The sequence below is a fragment of the Symphodus melops genome (assembly GCF_947650265.1).
Source record: "Symphodus melops genome assembly, chromosome: 9".
In the NCBI taxonomy this organism is placed as follows: Eukaryota; Metazoa; Chordata; class Actinopteri; order Labriformes; family Labridae; genus Symphodus; species Symphodus melops.
Genome location: NC_136699.1, coordinates 10,552,462 through 10,576,038, shown reverse-complemented (window position 1 = coordinate 10,576,038; position 23,577 = coordinate 10,552,462). Strand labels below are relative to the sequence as shown.

Here is a 23,577-nt window from a genome sequence, read left to right as displayed (position 1 = left end):
ATGTGTGCAACAATTCCCCCCCTGGGCTTTCTGCCTTAGAGAATACATAAATATGTAGATCAAAATACCCCTTGTTATTTGTTTCAGCATAAAAAGTATTTTTAAGGTTGTTTTTTTTAAAACAGAAATGTGCCATGCAATTGACAGACTGGGATGTCCTTACAGACGATTGAGTTTCATGATTTTAGGCTAAAGTCACTCAAATATACTTTACAAAACAATGAGTACTCTTCTATAAAAATAAAACTTTAAAACTACAGTCAAACTAGAACATCAATTTACAGTCTCTTGTATTACAAACCTACAAGGCGAACCTTGTGTATTAAAGCTATACATTGTCTTTATTTGCTTAGAAAGTTACATGATATGATTGTTTTCAAAGGCAAATGACAGTTTAGTAATAAAACAGGAACACCGAGCTTGGTTCAGCTAAAAACAAGAATATTTACTGGATAAACCTGAGAGTGGTTTTCTTCTAACTCTCGGATAGAAAGTGAATAGATTACCCCCTAAATGTAAAACTATTCCTTTAAACCAATGTTAATCTCCATTTGTCTTAACTCTCTTCTAACATCCAATCTTATTGACTACAGGAATTTAGAAAAGTATTTCACTGGAGCTAAAGCTAGCAACATAAAAATTAACCACCTGAAACAACTAAAAAACACACCTGATGGTTCTCATTGCTGTGTGAGCTCTCTGCTCTGATTCAACTCTGCCACCTTCTTTTTACTCATTCTTTTCCTGAGTATCCTAAAACACAATCTTCAGAGCTTAAATTAGAATCCTGTTTTAGACCTTTCTTTTAATTGGGAACATTGGACTGTGATTCTGCTTCATGAACCTTGTGATATAACAAACACTTTATACCCTTGGGCCGAGGGGAACATGAAAACCATCTGATGCATTTTTTAGCAAAAAGAAAAAACAAGGTAATTTTACCTTCATTTCCTTTCATGGAAAACACAAATTGAACACGGCCTTTGTTCTCGAGTGATTATCTATTTCAAACTGTTTTTCGGTTTTCTTTAAATGTGATATTTCAGACAAGAACAAATGGAAGCGTCATCTCTTCAGCGTGTGCTGGTTCACAAATCAAAATCATGAGACAGCGATAAAACCACTGACAGAAATAAAAATAGTCCAGTGAAAATAACAAGGCAAACCTTGACCCAATCCCAATGAACCCATTGGTCCAAACCTCCCAAGGGGTTCAGCCAGTCTGTACTAACAGCAGCAGATATCCTCCTGTCATGGCTAAGGTTTCATGCTGTTCTATAAGCTCCATTTGGGAACGCCCACATGTTCACATATCTCCATTCACAACCCGTGCTGAGTTTTGGCTCACAATAAGTGTAGGTGTTGAAAGTGATAAAGAATTACAGTAAGTAGGACAACGGGCGAGGCAACAGAAACAAGCTCTAGTTTCCCTGTGATAGTTACGAATACATGAGCACATTTATCCATATGCTGATGGATTTAGCGCCAAACAGCAGAGGGGAAAAAACAGGGCATTGTTTGAAACGTTTGTAGCACTTTGGTGATTGCCAAATCAATCTGCCTCCTGTCGTGGGTCCAGATTTGCCCTTCTTTTCTGCCCACCTCCGGTACTGTTCAGGCACGACACACCGTCCCAAAAAGAACATGTCTCAGCAGAGATTAGAGCAGCCGCCTTATTGGATAACACAAACACCGATCAGAAAACAGTCAAAGCTTGAAGCCTGGAGAGTCTTCAACAGAGGTGCCTGTTATGAAGCACAGTAACCAGCTGGCTGTTAAACACAGTCAACTTGTTATGTTGGACAGACTATACAGACTCCAGCCACTCTCACTAAATATGAATACACTAACACAGGTCTATTAGACTAAACTTTCTAAATAGGACGGCTTTTCTCTGATTTATCATTAACAGTGAATTGAATAATATACATTCACATGAGAATGAGTTTTATAATGGGTTATTTTTTTGGTTATTTTGCTTATCAAAATATTGATTGTTGGTTTGTTGAATCTCAGTTGACTTGTTCCTCATGTATTTGTAAAACTAACAGACCTAGATGTTATTACATTGTGTTATCATGGAGGAGATTGATTTTGCTAAAAATGTAAAGTGAAACTACTATTTATCAAAATTGATGCCAATCAAATGTAAAATTATTAGCTAATCAACTATATGACTAATCATCCCTAATACTAAAGGAAATATGTAATGCTTTTCAACCCTTTCCCCCCAACCAAAAAAATAAAATAAAATTAAAATGATTTCTCGTAGCACGAAATGATGTCACATCACTCCTCCTTTTTAGACCCCCTCCTCCTTCCTCTCACTCTCTCTCTCACTCCCCTCCCTATGTGCATCCCTGCCTGCTGAGAAACTCTAGTGAGCATATGCAGAGCTTGGATTTGGCTGATTACATAATTGGAAATTCTAATGGTGAATATTAATCCACAATGGCCCATATTGGGTTTTATAAGCAGAGCGATCAGGATCTGCAGCCTCTCAGAGAGCGGCAGCAGTCTGCAGACAATGTAGCTTCCTTTTATATTACGCAAGTGGCATCGCTGACACATCAGAGCACCACTACAGTGTTCAACAGCCGAGTGCAACACATACACTTCATGCATTCCTTTTTTTTGTCAGTGTGGATACATTTTCCTCACATTAACAGATAAGTTATCCTGTGACTTTTGCTCAAGTTTCAATGCGGCATTAAAAAAAAAAAAAAAAGACTTGGGGAAATCCAGAAGGCTTTGGCCGCCTTAGTATCAACATTGCAGTCTGGTGGTAATTAGCTAGCTGAGCAGCAAAGCTACTGTGCAGCTCTGACTGAGCCTGCACCATGGCAACACACAGGGCTGTGTCTGAGCACATGCTCCTATCTGCCCTCCCCCTCCTCCTCCTCCTCCTTTTCCCTTTTATTCCTCTTCCTCCTTCTTGCTCGCATCCACACCTCTTATTTCTTGATGATCTCCCTCCTTCCCATTGCTCCCTCTCTGCCGTCTCCTCTCCTAATCCCCCCCAACATCCTCTCTTGCATCATCACAGCCCAAACTGACAACTGAAAAGACGCTCACTTGTTTACGATCAGGGAGGGCTTGAAGTTGCTTCTTTTCATCGACAATCTGAACACAGGAGCAATTTTACTACCTACGGCAGTTTCCATCCTATACTTAAAAGCCTTTCATAACGATGTAAAATGTGATTTAGTACTTTTTTAGGGATACATTTAATGTAAACATGATCAAACCAATGATAACCTTTTATTGCTTATATGCAATATTTGAACAACATGATAGGAATATATTGCAGAATATATCTCGTCTCTCTTAATTATTAATTGCTGCTTTTATTAAAAAGCAACAAACAAAAGCACCAACAATGGGGTTGACCGGCCTTAACCTCACATCCATAGGATCAAAGGGTCTGCTGTTTTTTTTTTCTTCTTTCTATTGTTTAAAATTACCAATCTCATCCAGCCCATCCAGTCCTTCTTCACCTGATGGAGCAGTCTGGATAAAAAGACATCTTGCAGCATTTTAATAATTCATGAAAGCAAGCCATCCCTTCTTATGAAGCAACAATGACAGTGGCATTTCAAATAAAGTATGTGTCCTGATTTATTTCTGGCTGCTATATGTAAAGCACACTAAAACACAACATATCTTCTTTGTTCTTTCCTTACGTGTCTCTCAGACTGTGGGCTGTCAGTTTCAAGGCAGCTCTTTGTGTCATCAGTGAAAGGTAGCAGGAGACCTTTTGAACAGATGATTGTAAAACAGAACGTAATCCTTTTTAAGTCTATAAAAACTAATAATAGTATACAGGATGCATAGCAAGGATTATAGCTTGGATTAAAGGACATACAGTTTGTTTCACTGATGTGGCAGAGATTTGGCTGCATTTTGAGCATAAATATATGGAGGTTATGGAGTGTAATATGGAGTTCATACCAAGCAGCGACTTCCAGTCTTAATAAATAAAAGAAAAAGAAAAAAAAGTTGCCCGGACTGACCCATCGCTGTGATGTAGCTGTATGTGACTTCATAGTGTTAAGTGTTAGGGACTGAATTACTGACCCATCACAGCTATGGGTCTGTCCGGGCAACTATGCACTTATTGTAACAGTCAATTATACAAAACTTCACCAAATTACCACAACAACAACAACAACACGCCAACAAGTAAAGACAATAACAGCGATCGTGTATGAAGTTGTTGTTACTGTATCAAAGTAACAATGACGCTGCCAAGTGAAAGATTTCAAGTGCTATGTTCCTTTAATGGCTGCAAGACGACCTTAAAAGGCACAAAGCTAGCTGCACCTAGCTTATTGTAAAATGTTTCATTGTGATACACTAAATATTTGTGACTGTAAGATATGAGCATCTATGAAGCTATTCGCGTTTTAATTGAGGGTCACTGAGCCATAACGCAACAATGTCCCTCCCCCTTATCTGGACATCAATGGGACATCATTTGGCAATTTGACAGTCAACTGTTCAAACCCTATCAACAAAATGTTGTCTCACTCAATGACTGGTGCATATACTGTATTTTTTCTTTTCAGTGAAGATCTCATGGGTCACAGTGAAAGGGGAGGGACTTTTTTTTTTTTTTTTTTTACTACCAGCAAGACAGCAGCACACTGTACACACAAACGCCCACAAAACCATTTCTTCAGAAAGTCATAGGTAAAATCATCCACAACAGGTTTTATTCTATAAAATCATAATCAACACAGATGAAGGCTAAAGAATGACATGAGAAATGACTTGACAGTTTAGATTTGGCTCATATTGAAAATGGTTGTGTTTCATTGTGGGGGAAAAAGCACAGCCACACATATGAAAACAGGAAGTAATAAATACATTAAAGCAATATGAAGGCAGTGATGTCTTTGATAGAGTAAGCAGATACGAATATGATATTAAACTGGGATTGTTTGTGTTGTGAGTATCGGAAACCAAGGCGAGGGCAGGCTCTCTGTTTATCTCCTTCTCGTTGATTGAGATGTGCGCTTCTGTTTTCCCATTCTCGATGGGTAGATGGAACGGATAATCACTGATAGAAATAAAGACTGATAATAAGGAGAGGGACATGTTCTTAGGCTCATCTGGAGGTCTGTGTGCACATACAACAGACATATGTCTGGAAAATGTTCACTGTCCTATCGTGTGTGCTCAGCAGGAGGAAAAACAGGAAGTCAATGGGAGCCAAACATATGCTGTCATAATATACTGTATGCTGCACGTCTATACTGTTCACATACCAAGAAGGTGTACATATAAAATGGTTCTGAGAGGTCACTGAGAAAAGTGAAAATATTTTCTTTTTTGTTTAAAAATGCATGTTTATGTGATGGTGTAACCACAGTGTGAGTAAGCATAGATACAATCAACATCTGGAAATTTGCCAAAAATGTAAGTAAAACAAAAAAAAGATAAGAAAAGATTACATTTATTATCCCACATTTGCCTTCAATGTGATATGATGAAGGAACAAAATAATGACTCATCAGTAAGCATGTCCAGTTACATCATCATAAAAGTCTGTACATAGTAAAATACTACACATGGATACGCACGCACGCACGCACGCACGCACGCGCACGCGCACACACACACACACACACACACACACACACACACACACACACACACACACACACACACACACACACACACACACACACACACACACACACACACACACACACACACACACACACAATGGTGTTGATTACTGTCATGTCCGAAGGAATATTTAATCCAAATAAATGAAGCCATTAGAGGTACCTCTTACATCTTTATGCACGAATCATGACAGGATTATTTTCATAACATGGGCTATTGTTTGTATTTGTGGTCATTTCTAACTCCACAGATAATATATGAGACAGGTTTCAGACATCATGCTGTGGTTGTCTTTGTTTTTACTAAATATTCCAATGCGGTGATATAGCTTATTACACTACTGCAGGATAATGTAGCTTATGTAGAATCAGAACAGAGCCAGATTATTGAGTCAAACAATTGATGAGGAAACAAGAGAATAGTCAAACCTTGAGTACAGTTTGACTATTAAAATTTGTTTCAAGAAAACAATAAAGTCGAAGATTATGCTTGAAATTTGAAGACCAAAATCTTCATATATATATATATATATATATATATATATATATATATATATATGAGATGCCTGATTAAAATTACATTAAATCTCGATCTCTACACAAGATGACATAATAGCTCAATGAAATGTAAGATTATTCAGAGATACTATTATGTATAACGTATTACCACATTCAATTATAATTCAACTCATTTGGATGTAAATGTTCAGTAGCCAGGTACAGATGATGTCAAAGTAAAGTGCATCATGTGCATTACATATAAAATTCCACTGATCGTCTGAAGCTCAGTACTGAATGTGTTTGCTGCTGCAGCATCCTCTCTGTGTTCTGCTCTATATCCGAAAATGAAGCCTTTGATTTGTACGATGCATGAAAAAGGAAAGAGCGGAGGAGGAGAAGGGCAGTGGAAGACAGGAGGGGGATGATAGAAATGAAGAACACTGAAAAAACAGCACACACCGCACACACACGGACAGAAATGAGAGGCCAGACCAAATGGCTGAAGGGCTGCTTGGATAATGCATTAGACAGAGATGGCACTCAGAGCAGCTACACATGGTAAGAAATGCACTGCTGCGCCAAATGTCCTCCACAAACACACACATAAACATACAAACACAGGTACCCAGAACATGGGAAAAACAGCATCAACTATTCTGTTTTCTAAATGATGATTTAAGAGAAGAATATATAAAGTTTGACTAAAAAACAAACAATGGCTATGATCCCTCAGGCCTGGATTCGACGCCCACCTGTGACACCTTTCCCCTAGCTGTCCCCAACTCTCTCTCTCCCTGATTTTTGACATTGTACAATGTCCTAACTCAAAATAAAGGCAAAGAAAAGCCCCTATATAAACCTTTAAAAAAATATACCTCCAAAATTAAATAAATATTCTACAGTTTTACACTTTATTATCTTTAATGTTCTTGTAGCTTCTTGTTTGATCTCATATTTAACAGTAGAGACGTCTTACTTAATAAAAGACAATGCAGCGTGCTGTGTCGTAAAGAAACTTTTTTTTTGTTTTGTCACAGTCAAAAAAAGGTTTTACATGAAATATAAAAAATAACTCTCCTATAGTCGACATGATAATAATAAAGCATTAATAATACCAGATATAATAACCTAAACAGAAGCAGCTACATGGAATACAGTCATCAGTGAGGTCAGAAAGTGAGATATGGGCTGTGCAGATTGTTTTGCAGTATAGAAGAGGTAAACTGTAGTTGTCAGGGAGGTCTGGTGGAGGGGAGGTGAGGGTCCTCTGCATTCATGCATTCATGAATACACCTGCCTGTGTGAGGAGATTTATTTCAGTTCATACAATGAATATTTAGCTGTAGATAACAAATAAATTATTAACTGAGGCAAATGCTCTTCATCAAAGCCCAAAAACGTGCATAAATGTATGCATCACCAAAGATTATTTCTCCGTTCTTCAACAACAGATTTTCAACCAGTTACTCACTAACATGATGCTTTTGTATTGTGTCTTGTAGAACTATTCCACACTAATATCACCTAGCGGGTAGTTGGGTCACTTAGTCCTTAACCACCTGCTAGTTAGCATTACCATTATTGTGAGTCTTAAATCGCTGCCATGTGAATAAGGTTAACATCATTTTACTATTTGGGCAGCTAGCTAGCTTGGTCATTGTCTTGTTTGAAGGCTAGAAGTACGAGTGTGCTTCCAAAAATGTGAGTTAAAAAAAGAAATCACACAAAAGTGTGAAGCACTTTTCAAAATAAAAATATTGGAAGAATTTAAAAAACTCTTAGGTTGGGTAAAAACATTTGAACACTGATAGCTCACATGATGAATTCAGTTCAACATGATAGCTTCCACAGCACTGCTAACTGAAGTGACAACCACCTGTGTTGAAAAAAGAAGGCAAAGGGGAAGTGCAAAAAACTGCAATTCCCCCAGTTACAACTTGAGATTGATTGTATAAGCCATTGAAGTCGAATACACATCCTAAAATAAGGAATAAACATGTTTACAGCCTGGTGCACAATACTAATTTGGTCTGAATAGCTCATTTATTTATCAGCCCACACTAAACAGGGGGTGGATTTTTTTATAACTCCTCCATTTGGATTTTATGAACAGTAAGAGTTATGCATAATTAGGATTGTAGCTTTTCTGACTGATGGGCTTGCACATTGTAGCTGTTTGCCAGGAGGCTTAAGACCTGATTCTATGTCAATTACTAGGTTGATTAAAAGTCATTTTGGGACAGTATTTCCAACATGGCGACCGCCTTCTTTAGGCTTCAAATGTACACTCCAAAAACCAATAGGTCATGTCACTGAGACGACGTCCATGTTTTATACAGTCTATTCTTTAAATACACATCAACTCAAAACAGCTCATCTGCTTTGACTTTCTGTTCTCTATGCAAATGTGTTTAAAACCAACCGTTTCTACGTGTAATCACACTATGAAAAATGGTTCAGTCACCATTGAGTAAAGGCAACACTTCCTGCAGATGTTTCAAATTAAAAGCCTGTATTGAATGGGAGGGATTGATCTCTTTTATCTACGTGAAGTCTCTAACTGTGAAACAGCTGAGCAGGAAGTCTTGGGTTTTCATTGGTAGTATTTTAAAAGGCATTTATAACAACAAAATGGAGGTATCATTTTATAATTAGTGAAGGAAAAAAGTATTTCAGTATTTATAAAAGGCTTTCAGAGAAGTGAGGCAGATGTGCCTGGTGATATTTTGTGCTGTATTGATGGAAATGGTCAATAATGCTCACAAAGTTAAGCATGCAGATTCACTTAGGTTTCAAAACTAGTCATTATAAAATGCCTTTTCCCAGGAAACTTCTGCGGGTCCAAGCGATTTAGAATGATTAAGCACGACATAGTTAGAAGTTTTATTCAATATCCAACAGCTATTGCTGGTTTCTTTGCAACTGTAACTACTACCATGAAAAGTGTTACCAAAATAACAGCTGATATGGGTGAATAAAAGCAATAAAATCACAAGCGCTGTTGAAAGCACCCACACACCCCCACAAAAATGAAGAGGAGTCAGAAGGCTGAGGGACCAGCTCTTCTCAGATATTGATTGGGTATACACATATTCCACGGCAGGATGTGGGTGATGGAGCTGGTGTACCTTGCTGAAAATGCTAGCACATGCTTGTAAGAAGAAGCCATATAAAAGTTTTTTGCAGGTGCAAATAAAGCCTATCGAGCACAGAAGTCTGATTAATTAAATTGACAGCAACAGTGGTTAGCATTAAACACTGCCGCCTCATTCCATCAAAGGCCCTGCGTCCCTCGCTCCTCACTCTGTAACAGAAAAATCTGACGCTTCCATCGCTGAATCAGGAGTCAACTCTAGCCTGAAAAGCACACTCACATTTCTAGGCCAGTCGCTTCTGTGATCAGCAAAACCTCTAAATAAAACAAAGCAGGCAAACAAACAAACAGTATTCCCCCTCCCTTCTCTTTTCTCCTCTCCTCCCCTGGCAGGCACACAGAGTCAGAGAGGGGAGCAGGAGAGCTGATATGGGGCTGAGCTCTGGCAGGCCCTCTGACAAAGACCATATGTATCACACAGGCATAGCGGCCTCGGCTTCCAGCAGGACAATCACAGCTACACATAGATCTGCAGCTTCAGGCCACTTCACCTGTAAACTGAATCTCACCTATGTGACACGTGGCTGTAGCAGTACTCCAAAAATGAGGAAACGACTAATTAGAAAAACATCTTCAAAACAATCCACATACACTGTTTTTCAAAGACGGGAAAATAAAAAGCAGATTCCGTTTCTGAGCACATTGCATAAAGGTATGGAACACCAGGGCTGCTGAGTGGAGCCTGTGTAGGAGGAGGTGGGCTTCAACACCGCTCAGGTCCGGGGTCACAGATACAGCAGCTCTCCCTGCACATCAGCTCTACAGCTTCGCATAATGGTGGCTCATTGTCAAAGCTCCACAATAAATCAGCGTCTGACCGGCTTTTACTCAGGCACTCCGTCCCCACCCCTTGTTACACTGAATAAAGAGCAAACTTTTGTCAAAGTGGACATAAATATTGCAGCGCACCTTGTTCCCTGTGTTTCATAGTGCATTTCCCATGAATCACCATCCCCCCTTTTTCCCCACAAATTTTTATGGGCAAGGAACACTTTGTTTTTGGAGTAAAGGTCTATGTCAGGCACAAGTGTGTGTGCAAAGACTTTTTCAGTGTGTGGGCATGTGTGTGTGCATAAGGTGTACGTGCATGTGTAGGAGAGACACAGCACAGAAAGAAAGATATCCCGTAGGAGTTTGCAAGTAGAATAACATGACGTTTTCTGAATTTGTATATTGGCATCTCAATAAGGAGTTCATTTTGGTGATTCAAAAGCAAGTACAAGTGTCCAGTGGGAATTAAACATGATTACACTTTCCTGTCAAATATTACTAATTTTCAGTTATAACAAAGTTAAATGTAAACAAGGAAAATATTTTCCTGGCTGTATGAGAACATTGATGTTGCAAGTGTTTCCTGCCCTATCAATTTGGATCTGGAATTAGAATATATAGTTTGTAAAACATAAAAATGTAATTTAGACAGTAATTCCAGTTTAACTCTGTTGGCTGACATTATGAGCTCCTTGTACAAAGCCTTAATCATGCTCGTAAATTGCAAGTTATGGAGAAAGTACACTGAATTGGATCTTACTGTCTAATCTTTCCAGGAAATGCAGGTCACAGAAGACGAAAGGTTTGGAAGTCATTTTTCACTAAAATCCATTATAGCTCTGACGACTGCAGCAGTTCTGCACCTCTCACTGAAATGTCTTCAGTTCATAAAACTCCTGTGAAGCCACTCGCGTTATTGCTGTGCTTACTGTGGTTAAAAATGTATGTTACTGTGCACAGTTTGATCGAAAACTATCACAGAATCTATTATTATAAGTTCCTGCAGCAGGATTAAAATGTTAAATGTTAATGATGTTTAAAATATAGTATTCTTTCTTCTACATAATATACAGTGGGTACAGAAAGTATTCAGACCCGTTTAAATGTTTCATTGTCGCCCTTTGCCAAAGTCATTAATGTACACTCAGCACCCCATCTTGACAGAAAAAAAACAGAAATGTAGACATTTTTGCAAATGTATTAAAAAAGAAACTCTGAAATATCACATGATCGTAAGTATTCAGACCCTTTGGTCAGTATTGAGTAGAAGCTCCCTTTTGAGCGAGTACAGCCGTGAGTCTTCTTAAGAATGATGCAACAAGTTTGTCACACTTGGATTTGGGGATCCTCTGCCACTCTTCTTGCAGATCCTCTCCAGTTCTGTCTGGTTGGATGGTGAATGTTGGTGGAAAGCCACGCTCAGGTCTCTCCAGAGATGCTCAATTGGGTTTAGGGTTTCTGTGTACTTAGGGTCATTGTCTTGTTGGAAGGTGAAGCTTCGGCCCAGCCTGAGGTCTCGAGCACTCTGGAGGAGGTTTTCTTCCATCTTATCTCTGTACTTGGCCGAATTCATCTTTGCTTTAACCAGTCATCCTGTCCCTGCAGCTGAAAAACACCCACATAGCATGATGCTGCCACCACCATGTTTCACTGTGAGGATTGTATTGGGCAGGTGATGAGCACTGCCTGGTTTTCTCCACACATACTGCTTAGAGTTAACGGCAAAATGTTCAATCTTGGTCTCATCAGACTAGAGAATCTTCTTTGTCATAGTCTTGAGTCCTTCATGTGTTTTTTTGGTAAACTCTATGAAGGCTTCAGAAGAGGCTTCTGTCGGACCACTCTGCCATAAAGCCCCGACTGGTGGAGGGCTGCAGTGATGGTTGACTTTGTGGAACTTTCTCCCATCTCCCTCCTGCATCTCTGGAGCACAGCCACAGTGATATTTGAGTTCTTCTTTACCTCTCTCACCAAGGCTCTTCTCCCACGATTGCTCAGTTTGGATGGACGACCAGGTCTAGGAAGAGTTCTGGTCATCCCAAACTTCTTCCATTTAAGGATTATGGAGGCCACTGTGCTCTTAGGAATCTTGAGTGCTGCTGAAATTCTTTTGTAACATTGGCCAGATCTGTGTCTTGCCACAATTCTGTCTCTGAGCTCCTTGGGCAGTTCCTTTGACTTCATGGTTCTCATTTGCTCTGACTTGCACTGTGAGCTGTAAGGTCTTATATAGACAGGTGTGAGCCTTTCTTAATCAAGGCCAATCAGTTTAATTAAACACAACTGGACTCCAATGAAGGAGCAGAACCATCTCAAGGAGGATCAGAAGAAATGGACAGGATGCGAGTTAAATATGAGTGTCACTGCAAAGGGTCAGAATACTTATGACCATGTGATATTTCAGTTTTTCTTTTTTAATGAATTTGCAAACATTTCTGTTTTTTTCTGTCAAGATGGGGTGCTGAGTGTACATTAATGAGAAATAAAATGAACTTTTTTCATTTTAGCAAATGGCTGCAATGAAACATGTAAAGGGGTCTGAACACTTTCTGTACCCACTGCATGTCTTTCTACTAAACTGTGTGCAGTTTACTAGACGTATGATCACATGGGTTTTGGTAACTTACAACTGACTCCTGGGTTAATCAGACATTATATAAGTTGCTGTCTCCAAACAAGGGGCGCAGTTGCAATAAGGCAAAACCAAATAGGAACAAGCTCTTGATGCCTGAATTTTAAAAATGATTGTTGGGTTAAGTGTGGGAGTCAAGGGGGAGGCAGCATGGAAGAGCACAGCATCTTAAATAGAAATGTAATCTGATGCTGCAGCTTAAAAGTAAAGTTAGAGGTTTTATGACATCACTATTCTTATGACATCACTGGTGATGTGTGTATGTATGTGTGTGTGTGTGTGTGTGTGTGTGTGTGTGTGGGGGGGGGTGTATATTGCTATACTTCGTCTTACACATTTGATTTCTGCCAGAAAGAGAACCACGTCACTGACAAAGAGCCAGACCTAACCTCGTCACACTCGACAGCTTTTAGTACCACTGCTCCAAAAAAAGACTCACAAAAATGTACAAAGACCAAAGAAATCCAGGGTGAAGACGCCCAGCAGCCACCAAATACCTTGAATATTAGTGTGACGTGCCAGGCGACATCACAAGTCCTCATCATGAAACTTGTGGTCTGAAAGAAATATACCCAAATGGCAGCCTGGGAACGAAAGCTTCAGGCAAAATTGTGAAGATAAACAAAAAGATTTTGTGCATCTATTACGATAACAAGAAGAAACAAATCACAATGAAGCAGTTCTTTGATGATGGCCTCTTTGCTAGAGGTCAAGGTTGTGTGGTTTTGTGAGGAGAAGGAGTGCTTTGATACAGGCAAGATGAAGGAAGGCTTACAGATAAATCTTACTAGATCATCTACAACAAATCCACTATATAGTGCATCTTAAAGCTGTTGTTGTAGTTTTTAATTTTCTTTAAAAGCATTTTATAGCACTTACAAGCAGAGTTACTGTTTATAATAGATAGATATATCTATATTACATATATATGATCGATCGATCAGTAGTATCTGAGACCAGTTCTTCTTCTGGTATCAGTACAGGAATCAGTTTAGAACAAGTGTTTTATCCTGTTAAATTGAAGTCTTTCTCTGCTCTTGTACAACATGACCCATTGTCACACCGGCAAGCCAAAGTTATGGATGAAACCTAAACCAATTGTTCCACAATAGTGTATCACACTGTACTGAATGTATTGACAGCTACGGCACCTGCAGGTGTGATAAGTAAAAATATCTTCCATCTTTCTTGGCATTATTTAACACACATAATATGTAAAAAGATATGGGTATGTTGACAGCAGTTTTATTCCCGACACATATGTCTTGCCTGTCTTCTAAAACAAGCTCATAGATAAACCTCTCCCAAACAGATGAGAATACTCTGGGTTTTTGACGGGGCCTATAGAGATCACATCAGGAGGTCCAGCTCACAACATTTGGACATGAAGCACATGTAAATCCCATCCTATAATACTCTCTGGGTTGCTGTTACAGGAATGGCAATCAAATCCGACAAACACAATCTCATCAGATAGATGTACACCACAATGACACTGAAATCAATGTGACTATCAAAGACAAACATACAGTATATACACACATGAACACAAAAACATTTCTGATCGTGGCCTGAAGGCTTTCAAGTCCTAATCAACTATGAGAGAGAGCATGGAACGGCCCCATTCATTTAAAAAAACTACAGAGGCCCTTTATAAACAATGGGTCTGGCAGAGCATTTCAGGGACAAATTTTGATGCTAATAAATAAAGTAAAATCCAATTAATATTTAAAGCTAATCATAGCCACAGAGCTGGAGAACACACAAAGACAGATTGGAGCCTGCAGGGAGAAGAGGGAGCTTTCTGACTGCAGCTCCCAGCAGGCCGAGGTCTCTACCTTTCTCAGATTTAAATTCAAAAGCTCTTGTTTTCAAGACTGTTCTTATAATCTCATCTGCAGTCATCCACAATTATCCTTACAAGCTACTGACAAAAGTGACACAATCATTTAGTAAACTATGGCATCATTATGTGTAATGATTCCCTCACACATACATGAAACGTTCATGGCACACACACAGAGGCCATTTAAAAATGTCAATGATGCAGCTATAAAAAGCTGCCCTTTGATTATTTTGAATGACTGTGCAAGATTATTTCTTTCCCTTGTTTTAGCATCCGAAAACACCAGTTGTTATGAAAGCTATAAGATAATGTGTTTGTGTGTGTGTGTGTGTTTGGGCGTGTGTGATTACTGCCCTGCTCTCTGGCTGTGTATAGGTAGAAGGGGGAGGGGTGGTGTTCACATTTCCCACCCTAGGATGAGCAACGGTGACTGAGGAGAGCATCTTAACCCATGCTACTCAATGCTACAGTCTGGTCATAGAAGGAGAAGCACAGGAGGAAATACTGGCCGTCCACATGCCGGTTTTCAGGGGATGAAAAGGACAGATGCTTGTCCATGGTGTCAGGCCCTCGCTCGCTTTCTCTCTCTGACAGCACCACCAACTGCCTCCTCTTACATAACCCCCTCCCCCTCTCCAGGCCTACTGACTGCCTTTATTAGCTTATTTCTGTCTTTTTCAACCTTAGCATTTTCACCCCACTGACTGCTGCCTTCTCCCCTCCCCACCCTCCAATTTGTCCATCGCTGATTCATTCTCTCTGATGCCGTCTTTTTAAACCAGATTGAGTTATTCCTGGACAACATCTACGAGTGCCAGGTTGGACATTTTCTCTACAGAGTTTGCATAATGCACACAGAAAGCAAGGATCCTTCGAAAAGATAGGATGCTACAAACTGGTTTACTCATTTACAGAACCATACAATCCCTATAGGACTTACACTGCTGCCCAAACACACACCACAGCAACTATATTTTGTGTAACTTGCAAGAGGAATTTTTGATGAATGCTGGGCAAGAGCAGTCGAAAATTATTGGGCTATACTGGTGGAGAGTCAAATCTGCATGTAAGCAATAAATGCTTACATAATCACATCTGCTGTGAGCTTCCAAATGTGTGAAACATGAAATAAGCCTGATTGGTCTGCATGCAGCTGATAAGAAAAAAGGCTGCAAATAGATGCATCCAAGAGGAAAGTGTCAATCCCTGTTTGCCTCCTCGAAGCTAAAACCTCCTCCTGGCTGTAGTAATCTGTTAATATCAACCAGGTTGCATCTCATATGTGGGCTCAGCTTTTGGGGGATTTTTTTTCCCCCTCTGCCACTGAAATTTCAGCCTCCATTTTACCCCTGTGCTTCTTCTCTCACCTTCTTTTTTCATGTTGCTTCGTATATCTTGCTCAGAAACACCCTCGAACGCAAACTGAGCATCTACAAACGTTGCAGAGGCTTCACTCACCGCAAATACGAGACTGCATAGACACATACTCATGCACAGTGAGAAACCATTCCTTGATTCTCATGCTCGCCAAGCTACCCTTCCCCCACCCAAGCTCACTCTCGTGCTCACATACGTGCACCTTGCTTAATTAAAGACTGCGCTTCTGAAGTCATTCTGACCTTTTATTAACTGTAATTTAGAAATACGTGTAAATAAAGAGAGATAATTGAAAGAAAATGGACTGAACAGTGTAAATAGGGGGGATTCATTTGAACTGCTCAGCATGTATGTGACAAGCAGCATTTGGACACAGACAACTGCTCTCAATTTGTATGACATCACACTCATTAAATAAATTGTGATTCTATAGGAAAAAATAACCTGGTATAAATGGCCAAAAGAAAAACAGAACTGGCATGAGGGATGGAGTTCATCATCTGTGAGCTAATGACTCAATATGTGGATTTTTCATTTTCATTTCATTCATCTAGTTTTCTTACGAAGTCTTTTTTTTTTCACCGGGGCTTGAAAGATCTTTCAATTATAGCAAACTTCATCTCAGTGCTGCTTCAATGAATGAAAATGCACCTTTTTTTTTGGCCTATGGCTGCTGCATCAGCCTTTGACGACATACACTAGGTGTGTTAAATATGTGCATTAGTCATCTGCAACAAACCCAAATATGAAGATCATGTCCGTGTGTTTGCAGAGGAACTGCATCAGTCCTGTTCTGTTCTCCTCACTCTGTGTCCAATAGAGGAACCACAGTCAACAAATGGTGAACAGGAGGGCTTGAGATGAATACTAAATATGAATCATTTTCCCTAAACTGAAAGCTTGACTTGAAACATGATCAGGTCTCTTTCATAACAGCTAATCTGATCCTCGTCTCTCCCCTGACAGGTCCTACAGGCCCAAGCTACCTGAAAGAGTGAGGAAAACAAGTTACCTGCTCATACCACTCCCGGTTGGTACAAGTGCACTCGGGCCACCATCCTGCTTGTCCACCAGAGTTGTTGCCATTTACTTTGGGGCCACCTTTGGATTGGCCCTTTGGATTTGGGCCTCCAGGGCCCCCACCAGACATATTCTTGCCCTTACTTCTCCCCAAAGTGCCTCCTCCTCCTCCTCCTCCTCCTCCACCACCACCTCCTCCTCCTCCTCCCATACTTCCACCTCCCCCTGAGGCTGGAGGGGGTAAGGTTTGGCCTCCTCCATACCCAGGCGGGTATCCATAGGGTTCGGCCTGCCAGTCTCCTCCGTATGACGGGGCGTCCATCCTACGCAGGGCAGCCATACGGGTCACTTCGTAACATTCTGGGCACTTGCAGCAGTGGTGGTGTTTGTGCATGCTGGCTGTGCTGGCTGGGCTGACGCTGAGCTAAGCGGCGTGGCACTCTGTCTCTGCTGCCTCCTCAGATCTCACTCAGCACGCTGTGATCAGCTCACAGGGTGCTAATGCCAATGGATATAACAATATCAGAGTTTCTTCAGATTTTTCCCTTTAATCGTCCAATCCCGTCAGTTTCCGTTTTAATTCCTCTCAGTTGTAGAAAAAAAAACGATCGAGAGGAGATGGTAAGCAGCAACAGGAAAACAAAAATACAAAATGGGCACGTAGTCTTTGTCCTCTTGACGTAGAAGATCAAAGGAAATATTGAAAATATTGTATACTACCACAGAATCAGAGACCAGCCCCGATGATAGAAATTTCCTCTTGCTTCTCTAGGTTCACAGTGATACGCATATAAATTCATAGATATATATATATTCTTTTGTTTATATATCATATATATTTACACACACAATACATATAAAAATATTAATATAAACAGACAAGCACAAATACAGATATGTACAGAAGTAAATGTATATATATATAAATATCTATATGCGTGTGTACAAATATATATATAGATATATAAACAATATGTATAAATAAATGATATCCGCAAATGAAAGTCTTCCTCTGTTAGTTCTTGGTATCTTCTGGTTTTCTGAAAATCTCTCGTTTTTCCTCCTGCGTTGAAAAATGTCTTCTTCTCTCTCTGTCTCTTTTTGTCAGCCTGCAGAGAGGAGCTGAGCACTGGATCGCCTCTCAGCCAGCTTGCCCTAGATGTGGATTATTCAGAGGGATGCGAGCGAGCGAGAGGGAGATGGAGCGGGAGAGAGAGAGAGAGAGAGAAAGAGAGAGAGAGAGAGAGAGAGAGAGAGGTAGGAAGGGTGGGGGGAGATACGTAGCAGCATCCCTCTAGCGCCTCATCTCTGACAGCCACAGCCAATCAACTGGCAGCGCTGCCATCAGCAGCAGCAGCAGCACCAACCGAACTCAGCGCTTCACTAGCTGCTCTTAAAGGGCCAGCAGCACCTATAAACCCCTCTGCTGCCTGAAGAGGGGGGACACGGTACTGCTTCACAATTGAAGGCATGATAAAAGCACTGTGTGTATTATTCTCTCAACCAAAAGGATGGGAAGTCAACGTCTGTAATCTGTCAGAGTATTCACTACAAACTAACAAACTAATTATGAGCCTAATCCATGTTTTTCATCAGAATTCCAACCTACAGTAAGCAAGCACAGGTCACAAGCCACCTTCATGGTCATTTCTAGTTCAGCTGCAGACTTAACAGTGTTCTTGTGCTAATGACTGGCAGCCTCAGGCGCTGTGCACAGGTGTGTACATAATCTGCCGATGGAAGCGAGCGTTTCAGATGAAAATAATTTCTCCCGGGTGTCACTCGACCTGCCTCTGACCATTAAATGTCTCTGGATCACCCTGCATCTCTTAACATCAGTTCCTATCCCTCTACTTATTATTTCTTTAGTGTTTTGGATAATCAGCACTATTGATTGATGATTTAATTGTTCAGTTCTGCCAGTATGATAGACAGGTCGAAATAAGCACAGCGAGAGAAATCTGCACTCCTGAAACCTTGTTGATCACGATGATGACATCAACACGTGTACGAAACCAACAAGATTACACGCTTGGGCTTTCGAGTGGGAGGAGGAAGAGATAGAATGAGAATGTGTAAGAGTAAAAAAAAAAAAAAAAAAAAGAGAGCTAGGCAGAGACTATATGGCTTTCATGTAACCGTGGCAGTTACATTTTCAGTAATGCGATAGGACTGCCTATGAAACATTTCATGAATTTGTGGGTTGATCACAGCTGGATAGAAAACATCCTGACACTGAGGGCGAGGTTTTATTTTTTAAGACAACAAAGAGGGAATGTTAGAATGTCGCCATTAAAGCCCTGCATATATGCATTATTAATGAAATGTGACGGGGAACAGGGCTGGGTGTGTCTGCAGGGGAGAGAGAGTGTATTTGTACAGTCTGCATATTACAGTGCTCTTACATGACTGTTAGTGTTGTCTCAGTGTTTTTACATACATATAAGACAAAAGTGGCTCAAAATTACACATAAGTTCATGGGCATCTGTTCAACCATTCTGGTAGGATCCGAGGGTGAGGGTACGCTGCACTATATTTCAGCTCTGCCAGGAGGCACACACAGCCGACTCAGCCTCCTAAATGTACACAATAGTAACTGACAATAATATAATGCTGTTTTTTCGCTCAAACATACAGAGAGAAACCAAGAGGACCACAGACTACAAGTCTCTGAATGCCTCAAGTTACATTGTCAGATGCAGCCACAAACCCTGCTGAAGCCAATCAGAGCGACGAGGAGGAGCTTCCAGGCAGCGGCTTGAAAGGACGATGGAAGCGTATCGATCACAGCACACATGACCGAGCACATGTTGCAACCAACCTTCCCCAGCGTTTCCCTGTTTCTCTTATAAACTGTCCACATTGCTTTTACCACTGTGTGCAGTAAAGGGATTGGCACTTAGATTAAAAAAAAAAACACACATCAATTATGAAGTGCAGAAAAAGAGCAGGCATGATACATCTTGTAAAAGCAAGTGAAAGATCTTTCGCATTGCATTAACATGGATATATCATATGTATGAGCAAGGATGCAAATACAAACATCTGTAATATGAAATGTTAAAAATGAAATGTGTGTGCGTGGGGGGGGGGGGGGGGGGGGGACCTCTCCCTTTAAATATTACATAATACAAATAAATATATAAATAAACTTGGAAGGTATTTTAAGACCCAATGAATTGCTGTTTTCTGTATCAGGAGGACAGCCTTAAGAGGAGTCCAGGAAGTTCATCTGCATTAGTCAAATTGGAGCGATTACAGAGGACAGAAAAGGTATTGAAGGTCAATGCAGAGTTAGGGTACATGTGTTTTCAGACATGCAAATGTTCTATATTAATAAAAGTGAGGATGATTGTGTTTGGTAAATTATTTCTTTGTTGTCACAATTATTCTTGACAATAAATCTCGTACCTCTGGAAAGTTCATTTCCCTTTTAAATAAAGCCACGTTTGTAAGGAATATGCATTTGTGGGATAAGCAGCAGAGCGGAGTGAAAAACTTTCCAAATCTTCTCTGCCAATGGCAATAAGCTTCTTCTGCTGCTGTTTTTGACTCCTTCTGATACCCCAGGTGCGGACAATTAGGTGCCTGATTGACAGCACCTGTGAGCATTTGGCCCTACTACAGTGGTCAGTTGGTGCCTGCTCCAAGCGTGCTCCAAGTAATGCTTGTGCATGTGTGTGTGATTTGGGTTTATGTGTGTGAGGAGCATAACAGAGCCAATAACACTCAATAACAGAGTGTAAACCAGAATTTCCCTCACTGAAGTATTTCAACATTTTAAAAAATTAAAAATCTTTGGAGTGAGCACACGTACCATGTCCAAACTGAAGGCCTTATACTACTTTATATTCAGCTATGAGTCCAGATTCTGCCTCCAGCTGTTGGATTGTAAAGTCAAAGTGTGAAGAAGACGCAGAGAACGCTATGCCGATTGCTGCACTGATAGGGTCGCAGCTTTTGTTGGAGGAAATGTGGACAGGGATCACAATGTCATGGTGTGGGGCGGCTTGTCATCATTGGAGGCAATCTCAACGCAGACAGATATCGACATGAGATTCTGCAACCAGTGGAGATCCCTTATCTCCACAGTTTGGGACCAAACTCTTTTTTGAGATGAAAACGCTTGTTTTTTTAAAGGGCACAACCCACAAATTCACCTCTGCTGCTCATCCCACCAATGTGCCACATACAATGGAAACAAACTAGTTTTCCATCAGTATAAGATTTATTGCCATGAAGCATTGATACAACAAATTCATACCAAAAAAACATACCAAACTCAATGTCCTTACTTTTTGTGCTCCATTATTACAGGATATTTTGATAGAGTGCTTAAAACATGAAACATTTAATCTATTGCATGCTTACTTAAATGAAATTCAAATTGGTACCTTATACTGTATTCAAATACTCAGCTGGGTAATAAATGAAACCTTAATGCAGATGATGTCAAATTTCTGTTAAGCCTGTGCTTTGGTTGGACTTCATGGCACAATATTCTCAGAGATCGTCATTTGCAGTGTCCTTGTTTTTAATTACATAATATCATCAAATTTAATCTGCAGTTCATTTTGTTTTAAAGCTGTCGCCTGTATTGGATTATTGTCACCATTTGTGACACACAGTATCGCAAAAAAAAAAAGAAGCAATTTTCATTTACTGGTATTTCTTTAATGGCTGGTCATAAATACCAATGTTGGAAAAAATGTGAATAATAAATCATCAATGCTTTCGTACATCCTAAACATGTGGACAAGGATCTTCTACTTTTAATGAAGACGGAAAAAACCTTTTTGTCATCATTACTGTTACTACTTATTGCCACAAAGACTGAAACAACACTGCACAGCAGCAATGATTGAACTGTTCGCTTGTAATTATACTCCGACTCCTACCAAATTTAATAACTAGTGCTGAACACAATAAGAACAACCTTGTTATAGCAGACCCAGAAGAATAATAGTCCTGTAGTGCTTATGTCAATATAAGAAATACTACATATTCTACACATCTATGCACAAATATGTGTGAATATGTATGACTGAGTTGTGTCTGCATGTGTGTGTGCAGTGCTTGATAAATGCTGCACCCAATTAAACGGCCTGCCCGGGAAAGATGTGGATCAACAGCATAAAGTGATTTATCTTGTGAAATGAAAGCGCTGGGCTCTGACCTTCTGACAACAATTGAAAAAGGAGGATCTGTGATTTATGGCATAAACGCTGAAATCATCCCGTTCTTTTGAACAGAGACGCTTCTCTGCATCCCACCTTGCAGCTCTCCCCCTAACTCTATGCATCAGCCTGCACAGCCCTGATTACATAAACCCACCTGGACAAAGTGTAACAAACACACACACACACACACACACACATATACAACCGTAATGAGCTCTACAACCCCCAACCACTGCACAGACCATGTATTGAGCTTTTCAGTCATTTCTAGGCATTTCTCCGAGAAGCTGTGTGACTGCTTCTTTGTCACCTGACCGGATGTAGCTCCATAAAAGGACAGTCGGTAGTGAGGCAGCCTTAAAGAGGCAGCTCCACATCAATAAACGCTGTAGCCTTAACTAACTGCAAGAGTGGGGTGAGGAAGCAAGTCTTACAAGTCTCTCTCAGGCACCGTTACATCTGAGCAGAATCAACTTGTTATTCAACAAACAGCTAATATTGAAAGGAAAATAATGCAGGGGAATCTTTACAGTTACCCTCCTGCAGCTCAATGAATCATAGCTTTTGTGATGTGTGAGAATGCACAAAAGGAGGGTGGGATGTGCACAGCAAATGATGACAGAACGCTAGATAGAGAGACTGAGACACTCATAGCCAAATGTAACATGCAGAGAAGCCTCCGCGAAGCTCTCGTAGCGATGCAGATGCAGAAAACAAAAGCTACATGGTTAAGACTCCTATTAATAGGCCTCAGTGGCAGAGAACAGCTGCTCCACCACACACAGCAAACACAACACTAACTGATGGAATAATGAGGTAGAGGAGTCTACACATGGATCAAAATCCAAAGAAAATGGAGATCAGGGAAAGAGAGGAATGAGGTAAGAATATGGACACATGGTAAAGTGTAAAGATTATGTACGTGCAGCAAGAAGACAAAATGAAATACACAGGTAGTAAAGGTGTTGAAAGTCAGTGGTTAGGAGATGGGCTGCAAAGAGACAGGAAGGTGAAAGCAGTTGGTAAAAGGTGCCGCACAGGTCTATGACAGACACCATAACCAAGCAGAAATAAAGCTTAGGTACCCTGTGTGTGGGCAGAAATGCGATGACTAGAGGGGGCATTACTGAAGCATGGTGCTGAACAGAAGGGGGAGTAAAAATAGAGTGAAGAAAATAGAAGAGATGCAGAGAAAAAAAAAAAAAAAAAAGGAAACAAAAAAAATGCTTATGAGTCCACGAGTGCATTGGAATGCAAAATGAACTCGGTGTGATTACCCATTCACCTTGCCACAGAGAGCAATGCATCTGGAATTAGTGTGTGTGTGTGTGTGTGTGTGTGTGTGCTTGCTGAGTGTGCTTGATGCATGTTTGGCGTGAAAGCAGGGCAGAAAGAGAGGGAGAGAGAGAGAGAGAGAGAGAGAGAGGAAAAAAGACACAACAACAAAGACACAAATTAAAAG

The 23,577-nt window shown here is 40.3% G+C and overlaps 1 protein-coding gene across 3 annotated transcripts in view; it reads right to left on the bottom strand.

Moving 5' to 3' along the window:
- Window positions 1-23,577, bottom strand: part of dlg3 (discs, large homolog 3) — a 76,842-nt gene that overhangs the window by 40,309 nt on the left and 12,956 nt on the right. The window contains exon 1 of one of the 3 annotated variants that reach the window (XM_079352355.1): window positions 16,927-18,120. The exons of 1 other annotated variant lie outside the window; for it this stretch is intronic. In XM_079352355.1, coding sequence (XP_079208481.1) covers window positions 16,927-17,328 — 402 coding nt within the window. In that variant the 5' untranslated portion in view covers window positions 17,329-18,120. Of the gene's footprint in view, window positions 1-16,926; window positions 18,121-23,577 lie in introns of those variants that run through there. One more of the 3 variants, XM_079352353.1, reaches the window with a different exon arrangement.